Consider the following 21445-nt stretch of genomic DNA (forward strand, 5'->3'; position numbering starts at 1 on the left):
TGAACAGGACGATAGAAACAGACAGGGGAACACCAGAGTGTTCACATGCCAGTTTATTCGCACAGTCACTTCGTCAAAATGGAAACATTCTTGGAAACATCTTATAGTATCTGTGTTTATGTTTTGTCTTCATGTGTGTGTGTGTGTAATGGGTGTGCGTCTATGTAGAAGTGGGTAATGATCTTGAATCAATCATAATATAAAAACATATTTCTGATGACAGTAAGGTACAGATAGATATCAGAGTCTCGGCTTATGGTCAATATTATGGTTAGAGCATGGAATGTCTAAACACAGAATGTCTAGTCTACAGAGTCTATTCAGAGAAGGTCAAAGACATTAGTTTGCACAGAAAGGATCTAATAATTTAACAATTTCTTAACACATGAATGTGTGTTAAGTCAGTAAATTACATCTTGATTTCATCAACATAAGCAAAATAACAAATAACAATATGTCTTTAATAATGCTAAAACAAAGAATGTTATAAGAAAAACAAAAAATAAGAACAACTTAAACATAAGAACAATGAGAATATGTCTGAGAGAGAACAATTAAACAAATAACAGGATTAAACTCATAACTAAATTAGGTTAATGCTTTTAAACTAAAAACCCTTAGAATCATAAGATCTTAACCATAATTATAATGTCATTATGAAACTAATCTAAAACTATAACATTAATCACGGAATGCATTCATTAATTACGGGATCCAAATCACTACCATAGTATATTTCAAGCTTTTAAGAAGCTATAAACCTAAGTTTCAACTAAACATGAATTAACATAAACATGAACCTTAATTCTACCATTTCAGAGTATGTGTGGGTCGATCTGACACCAAAATAGACCTTGGTGAATCTTTCAGACACCTCTCTGAATGAATACACATTCATATCAAAAAATAAACAAAATGTTCCCAAACAATGTCCAGCCGAGACAGAAGGTCATTTTTAACTGAACCTTAAGTTAATCCTTAATTTTGTCACCATTTTAATAAATTACTGCCTTCGTGGTCAAGAATAATACTTATATAAACCTAACAAACACTGAGGATGTGATGAGGTACACATGGCAGTAGTTCAAAACATACATACGCACACACCCACTACTCTCCAGTATACGCATGCGCAGCTTATTGACTACAAGTATGGTGGCTGTAATTGCTCAAACCGAACGAATCACAACATACTGAATGATCTACAACACTGTTGACTTGAGAGCCAAACAGGTCTCCTTACTTAAAAAAAAATAAAATAAAAAAATCTGTATAATGATTTCGGTCTTTTTAAATTTATGTATTCATTTATTTATTTATTTTTTACTTTGGGTCAGATAAATTTAAATTTTTGTGGCATTCCCATTTTTGTGATATGAATATGTCTTTTTTTGTTGTTGTTCCCAGAGTCATAACAGTGATGTTTTATATTCATCACTACCAACACTTCATTGTAAAGAAAAAGATGGAGATGAACTGATTCTCAGAATATTTTGGAATTCCAGTGACAAATGTATATAACCATCAGGCTAAGCTGTCTGCTAAAGGGTTAAAACTTGAAAATTAGTTTTTAAAAAAGGGTGGAAATGCCACGCCCACTCTCTGTCTGCCTACACCTCCTACAGTACTCTGAAGCTCTTTTTTGAGAAAACGAAAGCTCCAGTTGTCATTCTGATTTGAGACGCTTTGTAGAAAAATGGCACAGGCCAGTAATTCAATACCTCTTGACCTGTACAAATGTCCACTGTGTCTGGAACTCCTGAAGGATCCAATGATGCTCCCCTGTGGCCGCAGTTTCTGTAAGGTATGTATTAATGACTTGTGGGATCAGGAGGATGTGAAGGGTGTCTACAGCTGCCCCCAGTGCAGAGAGACTTTCCCTTCAAAGTCTGTTCTACGCATTAGCAGCAAGGTGGTTCGTGCTGTGGAGATGATTAAACCCTATGCTGCTTCTCCTGCTCACTGTTACGCTGGACCTGGAGATGTGGAGTGTGATTCCTGCATTGGAAGAAAACGCAAAGCCATTAAGTCCTGTCTGGTGTGTCTGGCCTCCTATTGTGAAGCTCATCTTAAACCTCACTATCAGTCTCCTGCCTTTAAGAAGCACAAGTTAGTTGAAGCCTGTGCAGAGCTCCAAGAGAAGATCTGCTCTGAACACCACAAACCGATGGAGATCTTCTGTCGTACTGACCAAAGCTTCATCTGTTATTTGTGTATGACGGATGAACATAAAGGTCATGATACAGTTTCAACTAAAGCAGAAAGAACTGAAAAACAGGTGAGAACTGGAGAACATTATTATTTTTGAAGTAGCTCCATACAAAGTCTCTAAATTCATTTTGTATCTAATTTCAGTTATATAACTAATTCAGTCTGAAAATTACTTTTTATTAAAAGGCAAATATATAAAGTCATCAGTCCGAAGGCCTTGTCCAATAAATACGAGTTCAGACAAAGCTCACATAATATTAAATATTTACAAAAATCACCTCATTTCATGATTATATGCATCTTTGTGTGCATGTTTGTGAAAAGCAGATTGCTTCAGCCCTTCAACCAGGAACAGTGTGTGTGCCATCAGTTGGTCTGTTCCTCTTTTACAAATAAGAGATAGATTTGGATGGACATACTCAGAGATGAAAGTCTGCACTTTGAACTCCTACAGTATTCATTATTAAATTGCACCTCTATTATACCGTCATAGACAGCGGAAACAAGGACTGTCCAAATATTTATGGACTTGACATGTCTTAAATGAAATCTTATCACAACTAACAAATAAAACGAACTACTTCTAAATCAAAACCGTATATGATACAAACATCAACACTGTATGTAAAAACACTGTCACAGAGCTTTATCATGAAATAATTATTGAATGTAAATTCGAATATGCTGTGCTAGACAGCTAAAATAGCGATAACTGATTTGGTGTCGAAATACGTGTGGACCTGACTGTAAACATGAACAGACACTACATACTCTGTAACATCACTTGAATGTGCCAAACATGTTGAAGATGCCATCAACTAAAGGGCATACAGTGGTGCTTGAAAGTTTGTGAACCCTTTAGAATTTTCTATAGTTTCTCCATAAATATGACCTCAAACATCATCATATTTTCACACAAGCCAGAAAAGTAGATAAAGAGAACCCAGTTAAACAAATGAGACAAAAATATTATACTTGGTCATTTATTTATTGAGGAAAATGATCCAATATTACATATCTCTGAGTGGCAAAAAGTATGTGAACCTTTGCTTTCAGACCCCCTTGTGACCCCCTTGTGCAGCAATAACTGCAACTAAACGTTTGCGGTAACTGTTGATCAGTCCTGCACACTGGCTTGGAGGAATTTTAGCCCGTTCCTCCGTACAGAACAGCTTCAACTCTGGGATGTTGGTGGGTTTCCTCACATGAACTGCTCGCTTCAGGTCCTTCCACAACATTTCCATTGGATTAAGGTCAGGACTTTGACTTGGCCATTCCACAACATTAACTTTATTCTTCTTTAACCGTTCTTTGGTAGAACAACTTGTGTGCTTAGGGTCGTTGTCTTGCTGCATGACCCACCTTCTCTTGAGATTCAGTTCATGGACAGATGTCCTGACATTTTCCTTTAGAATTGGCTGGTATAATTCAGAATTCATTGTTCCATCAATCATGGCAAGCCATCCTGGCCCAGATGCAGCAAAACAGGCCCAAACCATGATACTACCACCACCATGTTTCACAGATGGGATAAGGTTCTTATGCTGGAATGTAGTGTTTTCCTTTCTCCAAACATAACACTTTTCATTTAAACCAAAAAGTTCTATTTTGGTCTCATCTGTCCACAAAACATTTTTCCAATAGCCTTCTGGCTTTTCCACGTGATCTTTAGCAAACTGCAGACGAGCAGCAATGTTCTTTTTGGAGAGCAGTGGCTTTCTCCTTGCAACCCTGCCATGCACACCATTGTTGTTCAGTATTCTCCTGATGGTGGACTCATGAACATTAACATTAGCCAATGTGAGAGAGGCCTTCAGTTGCTTAGAAGTTACCCTGGGGTCCTTTGTGACCTCACCGACTATTACATGCCTTGCTCTTGGAGTGATCTTTGTTGGTCGACCACTCCTGAGGAGGGTAACAATGGTCTTGAATTTCCTCCGCTTGTACACAATCTGTCTGGCTGAGGATTGGTGGAGTCCAAACTCTTTAGAGATGGTTTTGTAACCTTTTCCAGCCTGATGAGCATCAACAACGCTTTTTCTGAGGTCCTCAGAAATCTCCTTTGTTTGTGCCATGATACACTTCCACAAACATGTGTTGTGAAGATCAGACTTTGATAGATCCCTGTTCTTTAAAGAAAACAGGGTGCCCACTCACGCCTGATTGTCATCCCATTGATTGAAAACACCTGACTCTAATTTCACCTTAAAATTAACTGCTAATCCTAGAGGTTCACATAATTTTGCCACTCACAGATATGTAATATTGGATCATTTTCCTCAGTAAATAAATGACCAAGTATAATATTTTTGTCTCATTTGTTTAACTGGGTTCTCTTTATCTGCTTTTAGGACTTGTGTGAAAATCTGATGATGCTTTAGGTCATATTTATGCAGAAATATAGAAAATTCTAAAGGGTTCACAAACTTTCAAGCACCTCTGTAAGGAGTGATTGCAGGGTCTAAGGACCCCAAAGAGCTCCAAGTTAAATTGGATCTTTGTCAGGATGTAGTTGGAGTCAGTAAATATGAAAAATAAATTAATAAATACATTTAAAAAATCCCTTTCTGCCACAAAGTCCCATCATTCATACACTTAAGAACATCAGAACATGTGAAACTCCACACAGACAGTAACCAAGCTCAGGACTGAACTGTGGAGCTGTGAGGAAGCAACACAACCTGCTACACCACTTATGCTAAAGCTAAGGTCTCACATAGCTGGAATCATTTCATGGTAGATGCCAGTAGACAATTTTGAACCTTCCGGGGGTCAACCAGCATGCCTTCTGGGCCCTTCTTTTGGAATACGCGAGAGCCAAGGAGTTACCTTGATAACCAGAAGGGCATTGCTTCCATCCTGGGAAAGGTTCGTTGTGTTGAAAATTGCCACAGATCAAGTGCTGGATGAATTAATCCGTTGCAACCTTGAAGGCATCCGTGAGCATCCTTGAGGCATACGTGAGGCTTTCGTGGGCTACTGGGGGTTACCATAGCATTCTATAGCAATCATAGAGCTCAAAATGTTCACAGAACAACATTCTGGAGAAAGTGAAAAGTTTGCCTCAGGGCCATAGCTTATTTTGTCTTGCCATGGCTGTCCTGTACTGCATCCGTGAAAACTGTACACAATGCCGTCATTGCCGTAAGGCCATACTGTACATCGTTATATGTCACTGCCTCCATTGGTTTTCCTAGAGTCTTCTGTTGCTACCATCATGGCTATAGTGGCTTCATTTGCATATTTACTCCATCCAAATTTATGCAACAGATCATCTCCAAAATCTGCCAGAATGGCCATAGTAGCCCCAGCCACAGTTCTCGCTGATCACCCAGTTATTTGTGACTGTAGCATTAGGAAGAACACCTCATAATAACTAGGCTTCTGGAATGGTCTTTCTCACAAACATAAATTATTACATATAAACCCATTTACCTGGCTTACTCAACAGGTAAAAATTATGAATCTCTCTGTATTTGAATGGATTTGTGGTGTATTTCAATACAGCAAATATTTCTTCTTTCGTGTTCTGCCTAATGGCAGGTCCAAGTTTCTAGGGAAGAATTACAGTAGTGGTTTCTTGTTGCCTTGTACTGGATTATTTTATAGAGGTTTACTCCTCGCAACCATTGACACTTATGGGCAATTTAGAGTAGCCAGTTAACCTAACTGCATTAACTGGCTACTCTAAATTGCCCATAAGTGTCAAATCCAGCCACTAGGGGCGCATAAATGTACTCTTGGCGCCGGTCCCAAGCCCGGAGAAATGGAGAGGGTTGCGTCAGGAAGGGAATCCGGTGTAAAACTGTGCCAAATCTAACATGCGGATTGAAAAGTTTGTTGTGGTGACCCCTAATCGGAAGTAGCCAGAAGAAGAAGAAGGAGTTAACCTAACTGCATGTCTTTGAACCATGGGGGAAATCGGAGCACCTGGAGGAAACTCACACAGACATGGGGAGAACATGCAAACTCCACACAGAAAGGTCCCCACCGACCACTGGACTCGAACTCATTTCAAAATCCAAAAATGGATCTTCTTTTAGCTGCTCCCATTAGGGGTCGCCACAGCAGATCTGTTCCGCATATTTGATTTGGCATAGGTTTTACACCAGATGCCCTTCCTGATGCAACCTTCCCCAGGCTATCCAGGCTTGGGACCAGCACTAAGTATGCTCTGGCTTGTACAACCCCAGTAGCTGGGTATTTTACCTAATCCACATGTCTTTGGACTGTGGGGGAAACCAGAGCACCCAGAGGAAACCCATGTAACATGCAGACTCCACACAGAAAGGCCCCCCTTTGGTCACTGGGTTCAAACCCAGAACCTTGTTGCTGTGAGGCGACAGCACTAACCACTGCACCACCGTGCTGCCTAGTAAAGATTTATGAACTACCTTAAAGTTTCTGTAACCAAAATAACTTTGTTATTTCTGCCAGCTGCCATTTTCACATGAAGCCAGAACTTATCATGTATTAAAGTGCATAAAATTATGATGACAGAAGTTGAGATTTTATTTTAGTAATGTTCACAGGCAAAATTTCTAGTTTTCAGGAAGGATTTTTGTTACAACTTTAGAGACTAAAACATTTTTTTTTATTTTAGTTAGCTCAGATTTTAGTTTAGTTCACAATTTAATTTTGTATTTTACTTTCTCACCTGTGATGATCTGGCGACTTGTCCAGGGTGTACCCCGCCTTTTGCCCGTAGTCAGCTGGGATAGGCTCCAGCTTGCCTGCGACCCTGTAGAACAGGATAAAGCGGCTAGAGATAATGAGATGAGATGAGACTTTACTTTCTCATTAAAACTTTAAACGTTTAGTTGCAGTTCATATTGACACACTGAGTTTTTGATCCAGAAATAATAAAATGTATTTTATTTAGCCTCAGAATGAGCTAAAGGAGGAGCAGATGAAATCCCAGCAGAGGATCCAGGAGGAGCAGAAGAAGGTGCAGGAGCTGAAACAGACTCTGGACACTATTAAAGTGAGGCGTGAAACACACACACACACACACACACACACACACACACACACACACACACACACACACATTACAGCAACAATAAATGTTCCTGTCTGAGATCCCAAGTGTGTCTTTGGTCTGATTCAGTCTGAGATTCATTCGTTCCTCTCCTACACTTTTCTCCTTCTCTATTCTGTGTTTCCTCTCTGTAGAGTTTCCCGTCTCTCTGTGTTTCTCCTGGATGTGACGACTCACCCAGCTTCACTGTCAATCAACATCTCTCGTTTGCTGGAGTGAGGAAATCTCTCTCAGATCTGAAAAAACGAAATGAGGAAATCTGTGAGGAGGAATTCAACAAAATTCGTCCACAAGGTAAACAAGTAAATGTTTGTTCTGTATCACAGTAAAGAGAGCCATAAAATTCATATCACAGAAATAAAATGTCAGCAGGAACAAAACTGCATAAAATCACAAAGATTTAGTATGGAGTTAATTTTGTGCCAAAAGTTTCAAATAAAATAGTAAAATCCTGAAGCAAAATATTAATTATCAGAATATTAAAATATATATTGCAAAAGCAAGTCATGAGAATCAACTCAAAATAAATTTTTCAAAAAGATTACCTTTTATTCACACTCTCATTTTGGATTTTATCAATGCAGAAGGTTTTTTGTTTGTTTGTTTTTGCTTCTAGAAACTTTCTATTGCTTTGTAAATTTTTTTGCTTCTGACTTTCGGGATATGTCATATGATGGGGGGGTCACGGGCATGGTTGGGGGTTGGGGAGGGTCGTCCTTAGAAGAAGGCTTGAATTTTAAATCTCTTAAACTGATTTTGGAGTGAAAAGTGCTTTTCAGATTTGTTTAGATGTTTTGAGAATGAGTTGATCATGGTGTGGGAGACGGTATGTGGTTTTAGTGCGCTTCATTGTGCTATCTACAGGCACGAGACGTAAACCCTGGACCTTCAGCCTTGTCACCAAGTTCCTCTCAGCTGGAAGGAATGAAGACACTTGTATGATAAAGATGTGAATACATCTACAGACAATTTTGTAGTTCCTTTTATTATTATTATTATTGTTGTTGTTGTTGTTGTTATTATTCAATAGCTTTTGAATGCAACCACTGTTTCTGGCTCCATTCATTCTGCCAAAAACTCACTAGGTGATGTCATATACTAATTTACATAATTATTTATTCAACATGATAATTGTCATATCTAATTACAAAATTAGGATAGATAAGGAACTAAGAGTCTATCTGCGAATACACTAAATTGAATATAATCAGATGTTCTTATTAAAAAAATAGATTATTTCTTCATAATTAATTTCTTTTGAAAGGAAATCAATCTTAGGTACAGCACCACAAACTTAACTTTTATGCATTTACAAAATGCTATACTTTATCAACAACAACAATAGAAAAAAAGAGGGGCAGCACGGTGGTGTAGTGGTTAGCACTGTCACCTCACAGCAAGAAGGTTCTCGATTCGAGCCCAGTGGCTGACGGGGGCCTTTCTGTGTGGAGTTTGCATGTTCTCCCCGTGTCTCCTCTGGGTGCTCCGGTTTCTCCCACAGTCCAAAGAAATGCGGTTAGGTTAACCGGCTACTCTAAATTGTTCAGAGGGGTGTGTGTGAATGGTTGTTTCCCAAGCCTATCTGGTGTGAAACATATAGTGTGAAACTATATGACATGTTAATCATGTATTCACATATATCTTTATCATACAAGTGTCTTCATTCCTTCCAGTTGAGGGGAACTTGGTGACAAGGCTGAAGGTCTAGGGTTTACGTCTCGTGCCTGTAGATAGCACAATGAAGCGCACTAAAACCACATACCGTCTCCCACACCATGATCAATAGAGTCCACAGTGCTGGAGAAGGAGTTGTCATGAAGGGAATGGTTACTTGCTTTTATTACAATCTCCAAGAAGAAAGCTTAAAATGAAGAATGAAAAAGAGCAAGTGTGGGACACACTGTGTTGCTGTATGTTTGGTCATTACAAAACAGTGGTGAACATTGATTGTTTGCATGCTCATGGTATATTAGAGAACCATATTGGGTTCAAGTTTAGGACAGTCACGAATATGTGCTCAAAAAGTTGCTAGATTTGTTGCAAGGCTCTTTTTCTGAATCACAGGAGCCTAAAACGTCACCAAATCTAACAAAAAAGTCTCGAATTTGGCAACACTGACTATTATATTCCATGATTAATGGAGTGGGCGTAGCTAACGTTCTGAGCACCTCCCACTCCAAAATCAGTTGAGCAATAGAGATTTAAGGTGATCGCCTTCTTCTCAGACCTACCTCCTAGTGTTATACTCAAGACCACCTAAACCCAGACCAAGTCATGACCAAGACCAAGACTTTGAGGGGTTGAGATCAAGTCAAGACCAAGGCAGGGTGAGACTGAGTCAAGACCAGGGCCAGACCAGTGTGTGTGAAGGGGGAGGGCTGATGGCCGTTAACAGTCATGAAATTTTTCAAATTAGCAATGTCACGTTATTGGCTGCATTTGAAACAGGAAATTTTACATCCAATCACAATAACGATGTTAACAAATAAATCAGACAATACACAGGCAATTTAGTAGAATCCCCACAGTTGTGGTCTTGACCAGTCTTGAAATAAAATCCAGAGTCCTCTATGTCTGAGACTGAGACAAGACAAAAACAAAAACAAGTCCCACACTGTTTACACGTTAAGAACATGAACTAATTCCTCCTTAATGTCCATCAGAAAACAAAACAAAAAGCATATTATCAGAGCTTCACCTGGGAAAAGGGATTGCTTGTTCTTGAGTTTTGAGATGTCACTGATTTGTACATTCATTCAATGCTGTATAGTTTTATTACATTTTTTTGGCCAAGATCTTGGTTGCAGCTCTAAATCCAGTCCAACTTCATGAAGACATGTTTGACTCAGAACAACAAAAAAGTTCAAGTCCCTCCCATGCCAGGACCTGGTCTTCCAAGGCAGTCTCCCGTCCCAGTATTAACCAGACCCTTAAGGTGCATTGGGTGGCACCGATCTCTACTTCTATAGCCCTCGGCCTCTCACCAATACAGCTAGGGTTACAGTGGGGGTTTAGTTCTCTGGTAACCACGAGAGATTGACTCCCCACTTGCATCTGTATTGCAGCATGCCTTACCAGATGGCAGTACGTACTATTTTTATGATGGTCTTCGGTATGATCCAACCGTGAGTAGAACTCACGATTTCCCAGTGGAGAGGAAGACACGCTAACCACTAGGCCAGCTCGCGGTCTCAGAGCAACAAAGAATAACATTTTTCATATTCATGCTTGAATGTTTCCATGTCTTTTTTTTCCCATCTCCATTTTGTCTTTGTGTCTCCACAGCTAGTGCAGTTCCGATGAGTTTACCCTCAGAACCAAAAAGCAGAGAAGATCTTGTGCAGTGTAGGTATATAACACACACACACAATTTTCTCTGATCCAGTTTTTCTTGATGACTGACAGAAACACTGACAGATGTCTCTCACACACACTTATTATCAATCCTGTGATTAACATCTGACCTGTGGACATTTTATTGTTTTTGTTTTAGATTTCTGTTATCTGACTCTGGATCCAAACACAGCAAATCGTCGACTCATTCTCTCTGAGAAAAACAGAGTAGTGACACACAGTAGGACAGAACAACGATACTCTTATCATCCACAGAGATTTAGTGCTTACACTCAGGTGTTGTGTAAGGAGAGTGTGCATGGCCGCTGTTACTGGGAAGTGGAGTGGAGCAGTTGTGTATCCATATCAGTCTCATATAAAGAGATCAGCAAGAAAGGCCAGGCGAACGAATGTTTATTTGGATACAACAGTCAGTCCTGGAGTCTGCATTGTTCTTCTTCCTCTGTCTCTTTCTGGCACAACAACATTAAGACTGATCTCCAAGGTCCAGCATCCTCCAGAATAGGAGTGTATGTGGATCACAGTGCAGGAACTCTGTCCTTCTACAGCGTCTCTGACACAATAAGGCTCCTCCACAGAGTCCACACCACATTCACTCAGCCTCTATACGCTGGGTTCAGGGTGTGGTATAATTCATCTATGAAGTTATGTGATCCAAAATGAAATTTTAGTCCAACCCCAATTCTAAAAATGTTGTGACACTGTGTAAAACGTGAATAAAAACAGAATGTGATGATTTGCAAATTAAGGAAACCCTATACATCATTGAAAATAGTACAAAGACAACATATCAAATGTTGAAAATGATAAATTTTGTTTTTTTTTTAAAATATATGCTCATGTTGAATTTGATGTCAGCAAAACTTTTCAAAAAAGTTGGGACAGGGGCATGTTTACCACGGTGTTGCATCACCTCTATTTTTAAAAAAAAACCCTCTGTAAACGTTTGGGAACTGAGGAGACCAGTTGCTGTAGTTTTGAAAGAGAAATGTTCTCCCATTCTTGCCTGACATACAATTTCAGTTGCTCAACAGTTTGGGGTCTGTTTTGTCGTATTTTGCGCTTCATAATCAGCCAAATGTTTTAAATGGGAGACAGGTCTGGACTGCAGGCAGATCAGTTTAGCACCCAGACTATTTTACGATGGAGCCATGCAGTTTTAATATGTGCAGAAGAAAGCAGTTTGGCATTGTCTTGCTGAAAGAAGGAAAGCCTTGATCCAATGTCATTTTGACTATGCCAGCACATCATGGTACACTGGTTTAATGAAGAAATACAAGACTAAGTTACAGTGTACTCAAAACAAAATCATTCGGTTCCTTTTACAACCCCGATTCCAAAAAAGTTGGGACAAAGTACAAATTGTAAATAATAGCGGAATGCAATAATTTACAAATCTCAAAAACTGATATTGTATTCACAATAGAACATAGACAACATATCAAATGTCGAAAGTGAGACATTTTGAAATTTCATGCCAAATATTGGCTCATTTGAAATTTCATGACAGCAACACATCTCAAAAAAGTTGGGACAGGGGCAATACGAGGCTGGAAAAGTTAAAGGTACTAAAAAGGAACAGCTGGAGGACCAAATTGCAACTCATTAGGTCAATTGGCAATAGGTCATTAACATGACTGGGTATAAAAAGAGCATCTTGGAGTGGCAGCGGCTCTCAGAAGTAAAGATGGGAAGAGGATCACCAATCCCCCTAATTCTGCGCCGACAAATAGTGGAGCAATATCAGAAAGGAGTTCGACAGTGTAAAATTGCAAAGAGTTTGAACATATCATCATCTACAGTGCATAATATCATCAAAAGATTCAGAGAATCTGGAAGAATCTCTGTGCGTAAGGGTCAAGGCCGGAAAACCATACTGGGTGCCCGTGATCTTCGGGCCCTTAGACGGCACTGCATCACATACAGGCATGCTTCTGTATTGGAAATCACAAAATGGGCTCGAATATTTCCAGAGAACATTATATGTGAACACAATTCACCGTGCCATCCGCTGTTGCCAGCTAAAACTCTATAGTTCAAAGAAGAAGCCGTATCTAAACATGATCCAGAAGCGCAGATGTCTTCTCTGGGCCAAGGCTCATTTAAAATGGACTGTGGCAAAGTGGAAAACTGTTCTGTGGTCAGATGAATCAAAATTTGAAGTTCTTTATGGAAATCAGGGACGCCGTGTCATTCGGACTAAAGAGGAGAAGGACGACCCAAGTTGTTATCAGCACTCAGTTCAGAAGCCTGCATCTCTGATGGTATGGGGTTGCATTAGTACGTGTAGCATGGGCAGCTTACACATCTGGAAAGACACCATCAATGCTGAAAGGTATATCCAGGTTCTAGAGCAACATATGCTCCCATCCAGACGACGTCTCTTTCAGGGAAGACCTTGCGTTTTCCAACATGACAATGCCCAACCACATACTGCATCAATTACAGCATCCTGGCTGCATAGAAGAAGGGTCCGGGTACTGAACTGGCCAGCCTGCAGTCCAGATCTTTCACCCATAGAAAACATTTGGCGCATCATAAAACGGAAGATATGACAAAAAAGACCTAAGACAGTTGAGCAACTAGAATCCTACATTAGACAAGAATGGGTTAACATTCCTATCCCTAAACTTGAGCAACTTGTCTCCTCAGTCCCCAGACGTTTACAGACTGTTGTAAAGAGAAAAGGGGATGTCTCACAGTGGTAAACATGGCCTTGTCCCAACTTTTTTGAGATGTGGTGTTGTCATGAAATTTAAAATCACCTAATTTTTTCTCTTTAAATGATACATTTTCTCAGTTTAAACATTTGATATGTCATCTATGTTCTATTCTGAATAAATATGGAATTTTGAAACTTCCACATCATTGCATTCCGTTTTTATTTACAATTTGTACTTTGTCCCAACTTTTTTGGAATCAGGGTTGTAAATGCACCAGCCAGAACTCAAATTAGTGCTCATGAATTTGAATTGATTGGAATGTTGCCTGTCGAATTACGTGTTAACCAGCTCATATTAAATCTTGTTCATAATACTGTCAATGGTAACGCTCCAAATGATTTCTCAGCTCACTTTAAATGTACACGTAATCATCATTCAATCAGAACAAGATCCAGTAGTACATCTCTCCAGATCCCATCTGTGAAGTGCCGTGATAAATCTTTTTGTTACACCAGTATCCTGTTATGGAATAGCCTACACAGCAAAATCCCCAGTGTTGAATTAACACCCAGAGTGTTGATTTAACACCCTACTGTGTTTATATAGGTCCAATTGGACACAAATTAACTCTGAAAGTGTTAATTCAACACTGAGGAATTTGCTGTGTACTTAGTCATAAACATAATCTCAGGTACAAACCCCAGTTTAAGTCTCAGATTGAAGAATTTTTATTCACTCGTTATTGGTCTCAGGAGTCTTCAGCTTTTACTTATTGTTACTGTATACTCTAACTTTGTTCCCATGTTGATCATATAACTCCTTTTGGACCACAATGGAAATAAGTGCTTACATTTCATTGTGTTATCCATTTATTATTATGTTATTGTATCATGTTTTATACAATGTCATTTTAATAATGAATAAACCAATCAATCAAAAAAAATTTTTGTCTGGATGGCAGCATATTGTTCTGAAATGTGTTTATATCATTCAGCATTAATGATGCCTTCTCAGATGTACAAGCTCCCCATGTCATATGCACTAATGCCCCCTCATACCATCACAGATGCTGGCTTTTGAACTGTGCACTGATAACAAGCCGGATGGTCCCTCTCCTCTTTAGCCTGGAGGACGTGGTGTCCGTGATTTCTAAAAAGAATTTCTACTTTTGATTCGTCAGACCTCGGGACAATTTTCCACTTCACCTCAGTCCATTGTAAAAGAGCTCGGGCCCAGAGAAGGTGGCGGTGTTTCTGGATATTGTTTATATCTGTTTTTTTTTTAAACTTGCATTTGTGGATGCAGTAATGAAATGTTTTCATAGACTATGGTTTTCTGAAGTGCTCCTGAGCCCATACAGTGATTTCCACTACAGACATGTGTCTGCTTTTAATGCAGTGTCTCCTGAGGGCCTGAAGACCACAGGCATCCAATGTTAGTTTTCAACCTTGTCTCTTGCATACAGAGATTGCTCCAGATTCTCTGAATCTTTTAATTATATTATGGACCATACATGACGTGATCCTGAAATTCTTTGCAGTTTTACATTGAGGAACGTTATTCTTAAATTATTGCAGTGTTTGCCCACGCAGTCTTTCACAGAGCAGTGAACCCCTCCCCATCTTTACTTCTGAGACACTCCACCTCTCTGGGAGGCCCTTTTTATACTCAGTCATGTTACTGACTGTGGCAGCAGGGGCGTGGCCAAGCGTCAGTTTGTGAATGGGGGTCGGGGAAGGTGAGTGGCAAAGTCAAGACAGCTGTTGTCAATTAATGTTGTGTGTGTTTGTTGCAATGACAGCAGAGGGTATAAAAGGAGGGAGAGAGTGAAGAGAAAGGAGCGCTCCCACCCAGAACACGTGTGTGTCTCTGTCTGTCTGTCTGTCTAAGGACTGAATGAGCAAACGTATGAAGCGGAAAAGCTACAGTTATAAAAATAAAGACTGTGTGAACATCATCTCCCGCTTGCCATGCTTCAGTACTCCACCCACATCAGGGCTTACTCCAGTGGTGCAGAAACCTGGGATACTGAAGATCGCCAGGCATTCTGGCACCTGCTTGTGTTGGCGAGGTCCTCGACTGTCACTGCAGCGGAGCCACTCCACGTCATGCAAATGAAGATGGGGCTGCATAACAATCTGGATGCGTTCATCATGCTCTTTGAGCAAGCAGCCAAAGCGTGGGGGTGGCGGGTCGAGCAACATGTGGCCCCTCTATTACCGTTGCTGACGTGAGGGGCGCAGCTCACCACGCAACAGCTCCCCGCTGACAGCCAGCTTGTCTATGCTGACTTGAAGTGAGCCATCCTGCAGCATGTCAGCCACTCCCCAGAACACCACCACCAGTGCTTCCGCACATTGACACTGGAGGAAGTCAGCCAGCTGTTCACATTTGGCCAACAGCTCCAGGACGCCTGCCGGCGGTAGCTGAGGGTGGACGACCACTATGCTGAGGGGATCATCAACAGGGTGACATTGGAACAGTCCATCGTGCACCTTCCGGAAGGAACACTGTCATGGGTCCAGTGCCACCACCTGGTGTCCTGGATGAAGCCATCAAGTTGGCAGAGGACCATTTAGCTCTGGCAACAGGCAGACATTTCACCTCTTTTCTTTTTCTCTGTCCTTCTCCTTCCTCCTCTCTCACCTCTTCTCATCCCTGCACCATTCCCCCACCACAGAGATGTATTACTTTAAGGGTGTGCACACTTATGCAACCAGCTTATTGTACATTTATGTTTTTCCCCCTAACAGATTTGTTTGCTTTTCAATTGAATTGTACAGGTTATAGGAGACATTAAAGGCGGGAAAAGTTTTGAAATTAGTTATTGTGGCCTAATTTTTTACATCAGAAAAAAACTATCATTTTAAGGGGCTGTGTACACTTTTTATACCCACTGCATGTGTGTGTGTGTGTGTGTGTGTGTGTATTTGCATGTGTGTGGCCCATAAAATATTGAAATGGGAGAGCAGTCTTTCTAACCTAATCAACAATGGATCAAAATGATCTCTGTAGCTACAGAGATCTTCACACCTTTTGGTGCCTCCAGAGACAGAAAGTCTACAGGAATCCCAACACATTCTGAAGCTTAAACTACAAGACAAAATTCTCTCACATCATGAACTACGAGGGTGAGTCAAAAAGTTCTAAGATAGATGTTATAATGTCAAAAGAATTCAAAAAAAGGAATACAAAGAAGGAATTCTTTGATAGAAACATCACTCGCAGAAGTGTTGAGACTTAAATGGAGGACATATGGAGAAATAGCTTTATTTTCATAAATAAAGATTTTTTTCAATTTGTCTTAGAACTTTTTGACTTCCCCTTGTATAACAACCATCCTGCACCTTACTGCTCACAGTCTTGGAGTTCTAATCACTAACACCTGAACTAACACAATCTCACAGCCACAGTATTTAAGGACTCTCTGGTCACATGCTCATTGTGCAGTAAACGTTCAGTGTGTTCTTGTCTGACTTTACTAAACCTTCTATTCTTGCACTGCTATTTTGGTTTTTGCTCTTTTGTCTTTGCCTCTGATTATCTGTTTGTGCCTTGCCCGCCCCATTTTTTTGACTCCGCCTATTGATTTGGATTTGTTTGCCAACTTTAAAGCCACACCCACTCTACACACAGTATTGTCATTTCAGAGGAAATGAAACTCAGAACATTGAGTTTCTCTCTTATTTGCTCTCTCCGTGTATGTGTGTAGGAATATGGCTGAGGCCAGCATTTCAGTTGATCAGGATCAGTTTATTTGTCCAGTGTGTCTGGATTTCCTGAAAGATCCTGTAGCTACTCCCTGTGGTCACAGTTACTGTAAGGTGTGTATTAATGGCTTCTGGGATCAGGAGGATGTGAAGGGTGTCTACAGCTGCCCCCAGTGCAGAGAGACTTTCACCCCAAGGCCTGTTCTATACAGGAACAACATGCTGGCTGAAGTGGTGGAGAAACTGAAGAAGACTGAACTCCAAGCTGCTTCTCCTGATCACTGTTATGCTGGACTTGGAGATGCGAAGTGTGATTCCTGCACCGGGAGAAAACACAAAGCCATCAAGTCCTGTCTGGTGTGTCTGGCCTCCTTTTGTGAAGATCATCTTAAACCTCACTATCAGTCTCCTGCCTTTAAGAAGCACAAGTTAGTTGAAGCCTGTGCAGAGCTCCAAGAGAAGATCTGCTCTGAACACGACAAACTGATCGAGATCTTGTGTCGTACTGACCAAAGCTTCATCTGTTATTCGTGTACAATGTTTGAACACAGAGGTCATGATACAGTGGTAGCTGAAGTCGAAAGAAATGAAAAACAAGTAAGAACCGGATGTCATTATTCCTTTCCAATTTACAGAAATTTTAATTCTAATTAATATTTAGTTGATATACTTGGTTCTCTGACTTTCATCTGCTGAAAAGTGAATTCTTATTTAAAGGCTAATAGTTGTTGGCAAGGAACTATTAAACATGTCAGTTCATTCAGTGTACTTTGAGCCATGCTTTGGTGTGTGTGTGTGTGTGTGTGTGTGAGAGAGAGAGAGAGAGAGAGAGAGAGAGAGAGAGAGAGAGAGAGAACCTGTTTAACTGCATGAACAATTCTGGTCTCTTCAGAGTGAAAACAAAATGTTTTAACCACACTTATCAGTCCAGAAATAATTTCAGATGGGGGACTGAAATGAAATTACCATTTTTCCATATGCACATCACAAGCTGAGAAAATTAGAAGAACAAAAAAAAAAAGCAGAGAATTCGCCACGTAAGAAGTTGAGGTGAGACGGTGCAAGAGGCACATCTTACAGAAGCACCACCTCCAAGACAAAAACAAATCTGTTCTAATGCTCATACTTTCTGGAGTGGTAGTTCTAGAGCTTACACACCAGCACTGTTTGACAGAGGTGGAAAAACTGGATTGACAAAGTAAAAGTCCTGCTTAGGTTTTCCTTCTGCCTGTGCTCTCAACACAGGTGATTTCACCAATTAGCTCATCAACCTGGCTTAGGGGATGTGGTAATTAGGATCAGCTGGTTCATTGAATTGGCTGGAGCAAAAATGTGGCAGGGTTTTTACTTTCTGCACCCGGGTTTTTCCACCTCTGCTGTTTGACTACGTTTACATGCACATCCAAATCGAGCTGCTGTCGGTAATCGAGCTGAAGGTCCCAGCAGGGTGCCAGAGAAATCCAATCCTACATGCACACAATGAAATCGGGCTATTGTGTGAGGTGCATTGTGCACCCGAGCCACAGGTGGCGCAACACGCCCCATCGTGTTGGTACACTTCCGGTTGTCGTCATGAAGAAGAGCTATTCAAGAGTGTAAACAAAGTTATCAGTTCTGTGTTCTCCATTGCGCGTTTTTCTCTCGTCCATGAATTTTAATATATTCAGCTCCTTAAGCTGAATGAGCATGAAATCTGTCTCCTCATTGCTCCAGAAGTGCATGTTTCTGCTTGCCTGTGGCAGTGGGGGCGTGGTCAAGCGCCGGTCTGTGACAGGAGGGCGGAGCCAGGGAAGGTGAGTGGCAGAATCACTTCACCTGACGGTAATTAACCTGTGTTTGTGTGTCTTCCCAGTAACCGCGCCCTATTTAAGGAGGCAGAGGGAGAGCAGAGGGGAGAGCTCATCCCGGGACTAGAACACAGCGCGCGCGCGCGCGCGTGTGTGTGTGTTTTTCTCTCAAGAATAAAAGTAGGCTGTTAAACTGAAAAGTCTGACAATAAAAAGCCTATTAGTACCAGAAGCTTTGTCCTGCCGTCCTCTGTGCTCCACCCACACTTCAGAGAGCTCTACATCGCCATTTTCTCTTCTTCGTTTGTTCCTCCTGACCTCTTCTGCTGCTCGCTACTACTGTTGTCATGCCGACCGAGGCTGTTGTGTTTCCCGCTTGTGGTCTCGTCACTCGTCACTTCCGGAAGTAGCTCGACAACTAGCTCGATAGGGTATACATGCACAAAGTAGCTCGGCAGAAATCGCATAAACTAGGTCGTGTAGCTCGATTCCGAGAAATCAAGTTCGGTTCAATTTCAGCCGAATTAAGGTGTATACATGGCATTTTGAACTTCGATTTCAGTCGAGCAACGGCAGAAATTCGATTCTCTGTATGTGCATGTAAACGTAGTGTTTGAGACTGAGACAATGGAGAGTAGATGAGGTTACTGGTAGTAGGGCCTCTGTTTTTTGGAGGATACTTTTGGGATCTTTGAGATATGAGAATAGAGATTGGTATGAAGCATTACATTAGATAGACAGGCCCTAAAGAGTTACATTCCCCCCCCCAAAAAAAAAAAAAAAAATCCCATCTTGATCTGGATAAAACTGTAGTCTCCCTACCAGAGGAGTTCATGGTGAAATTGGGAGCTGAAAGTCCTAAGAGAAAAGATGTAAGGGGTTCCAGTCAAAGACATTCTTGAGGTTAATGACAGCCAAAAGTATTTGTACTGTGGAACAGTAAACACTGAGATTTGAATGTGATTGCTTAGGAATGGCATAAATGTCAAGTAGGCCTTCCTTATTGTCAAGTTATCCAGGGTTCTACATAAAATTCTGCCTTGGCCATCAATGGTATTTAAGTAATCAACTCGGACCTCTTGATTCCTTTTATCATAATTTTTTTTTCTTTGTTGATTTATTTTAATTCTAATTCGGTGGTCACAAATCAAATTTTGTCAGTCAGGTCAGTAGGTTGAAAACCTTTTATGGTAAAAAAGAAGCAAATGCAAAATACAACAACTACTGAAAATGGTCTTCAAAATAAAAATGCAATCTCTTTTTTAAATTTTACATTATTTTCAACTCTGGTAACAAAGTTAACAAATCAAATATCAACATTAACCTACCAGCAGCATCCCCAGAAATAGCCAGTAAGTTTAGTTTTTCCCCAGTTTTCAATTAAACTTCACCTTCTATTGTCTGCTACAACATGTGCTCTGCAGTCTCTCACATGATATACTCTGAAGTGACTCTGCACTCAGGCCCGTAGCCAGCATTGTGGAGGGGGGGGGATCTTTTTTTCTCCAAAAGTGGACTTCATCTGGCCCCCTACTCCCATACCCCCCAAATACACGAGCACACTTCAAATCTTCTAATTTAGACATTTTTTATTCGTTATAAGTTCTCTGTTGTCTAACTTATTATTGTTATCTTCCTACAACTGTGCTGTGACTTCATTGTCTGTCTGTGTTGCTCACCTCAGTTGTCTGTTGTTGCTCTCCTTCATTGTCTGTCTCTGTTGTTGCTCTCCCCTCCTCTGTCTGTCTGTTGTTGCTCTCCTTCATTGTCTGTCTCTGTTGTTGCTCTCCTTCATTGTCTGTCTCTGTTGTTGCTCTTCTTCATTGTCTGTCTGTTGTTGCTCTCCTTCATTGTCTGTCTGTTGTTGCTCTCCTTCATTGTCTGTCTGTTGTTGCTCTCCTTCATTGTCTGTCTGTTGTTGCTCTCCTTCATTGTCTGTCTCTGTTGTTGCTCTCCTTCATTGTCTGTCTGTTGTTGCTCTCCTTCATTGTCTGTCTTTGTTGTTGCTCTCCCCTCCTCTGTCTGTCTGTTGTTGCTCTCCTTCATTGTCTGTCTCTGTTGTTGCTCTCCTTCATTGTCTGTCTCTGTTGTTGCTCTCCTTCATTGTCTGTCTGTTGTTGCTCTCCTTCATTGTCTGTCTGTGTTGTTGCTCTCCTTCATTGTCTGTCTCTGTTGTTGCTCTCCTTCATTGTCTGTCTGTTGTTGCTCTCCTTCATTGTCTGTCTGTTGTTGCTCTCCTTCATTGTCTGTCTCTGTTGTTGCTCTTCTTCATTGTCTGTCTGTTGTTGCTCTCCTTCATTGTCTGTCTGTTGTTGCTCTCCTTCATTGTCTGTCTGTTGTTGCTCTCCTTCATTGTCTGTCTCTGTTGTTTCTCTCCTTCATTGTCTGTCTGTTGTTGCTCTCCTTCATTGTCTGTCTCTGTTGTTGCTCTCCTTCATTGTCTGTCTGTTGTTGCTCTCCTTCATTGTCTGTCTCTGTTGTTTCTCTCCTTCATTGTCTGTCTGTTGTTGCTCTCCTTCATTGTCTGTCTCTGTTGTTGCTCTCCTTCATTGTCTGTCTGTTGTTGCTCTCCTTCATTGTCTGTCTCTGTTGTTGCTCTCCCCTCCTCTGTCTGTCTGTTGTTGCTCTCCTTCATTGTCTGTCTCTGTTGTTGCTCTCCTTCATTGTCTGTCTGTTGTT

General features: G+C 40.8%; 2 protein-coding genes and 1 long non-coding RNA gene across 4 annotated transcripts in view; 2 read left to right on the forward strand and 1 right to left on the reverse strand.

The window, feature by feature from the left end:
- Positions 1-1617: 1617 nt before the first annotated feature.
- LOC132864378 (E3 ubiquitin/ISG15 ligase TRIM25-like) lies at positions 1618-13219 on the forward strand. The gene is made up of 5 exons (XM_060897799.1): positions 1618-2278; positions 7094-7195; positions 7387-7546; positions 10538-10597; positions 10746-13219. Exons 1-5 carry the CDS (start codon positions 1697-1699, stop codon positions 11267-11269), a joined length of 1428 nt encoding a protein of 475 aa, XP_060753782.1. The 5' UTR covers positions 1618-1696; the 3' UTR covers positions 11270-13219.
- On the reverse strand, positions 6906-21391 carry LOC132864395 (uncharacterized). Its single transcript, XR_009650217.1, has 3 exons — positions 20446-21391; positions 19589-19624; positions 6906-7488 (listed from the first exon to the last, which is right to left on the reverse strand). It is a non-coding gene; the product is annotated as an uncharacterized LOC132864395 (long non-coding RNA).
- Positions 16931-21445, forward strand: part of LOC132864374 (E3 ubiquitin/ISG15 ligase TRIM25-like) — a 76153-nt gene continuing 71638 nt past the window's right edge. For both annotated transcript variants that reach the window (XM_060897794.1, XM_060897795.1), the window contains exon 1: positions 16931-17576. In XM_060897794.1, the coding sequence (XP_060753777.1) occupies positions 16986-17576 (591 nt within the window). In that variant the 5' untranslated portion in view covers positions 16931-16985. The remainder of the gene's footprint in view (positions 17577-21445) is intronic.

This window comes from Neoarius graeffei, chromosome 17, assembly GCF_027579695.1.
Source record: "Neoarius graeffei isolate fNeoGra1 chromosome 17, fNeoGra1.pri, whole genome shotgun sequence".
NCBI lineage: Eukaryota > Metazoa > Chordata > Actinopteri > Siluriformes > Ariidae > Neoarius > Neoarius graeffei.

Excerpts from the sequence above, each read along its gene's own strand:
- LOC132864378 (XM_060897799.1), top strand. The coding sequence starts at position 1,697 with ATGGCACAGGCCAGTAATTCAATACCTCTTGACCTGTACAAATGTCCA. Across the intron at positions 2,279-7,093 it reads CAGAAAGAACTGAAAAACAG|CCTCAGAATGAGCTAAAGGA; the intron begins GTGAGAACTGGA and ends TATTTTATTTAG. Across the intron at positions 7,547-10,537 it reads CAACAAAATTCGTCCACAAG|CTAGTGCAGTTCCGATGAGT; the intron begins GTAAACAAGTAA and ends GTGTCTCCACAG.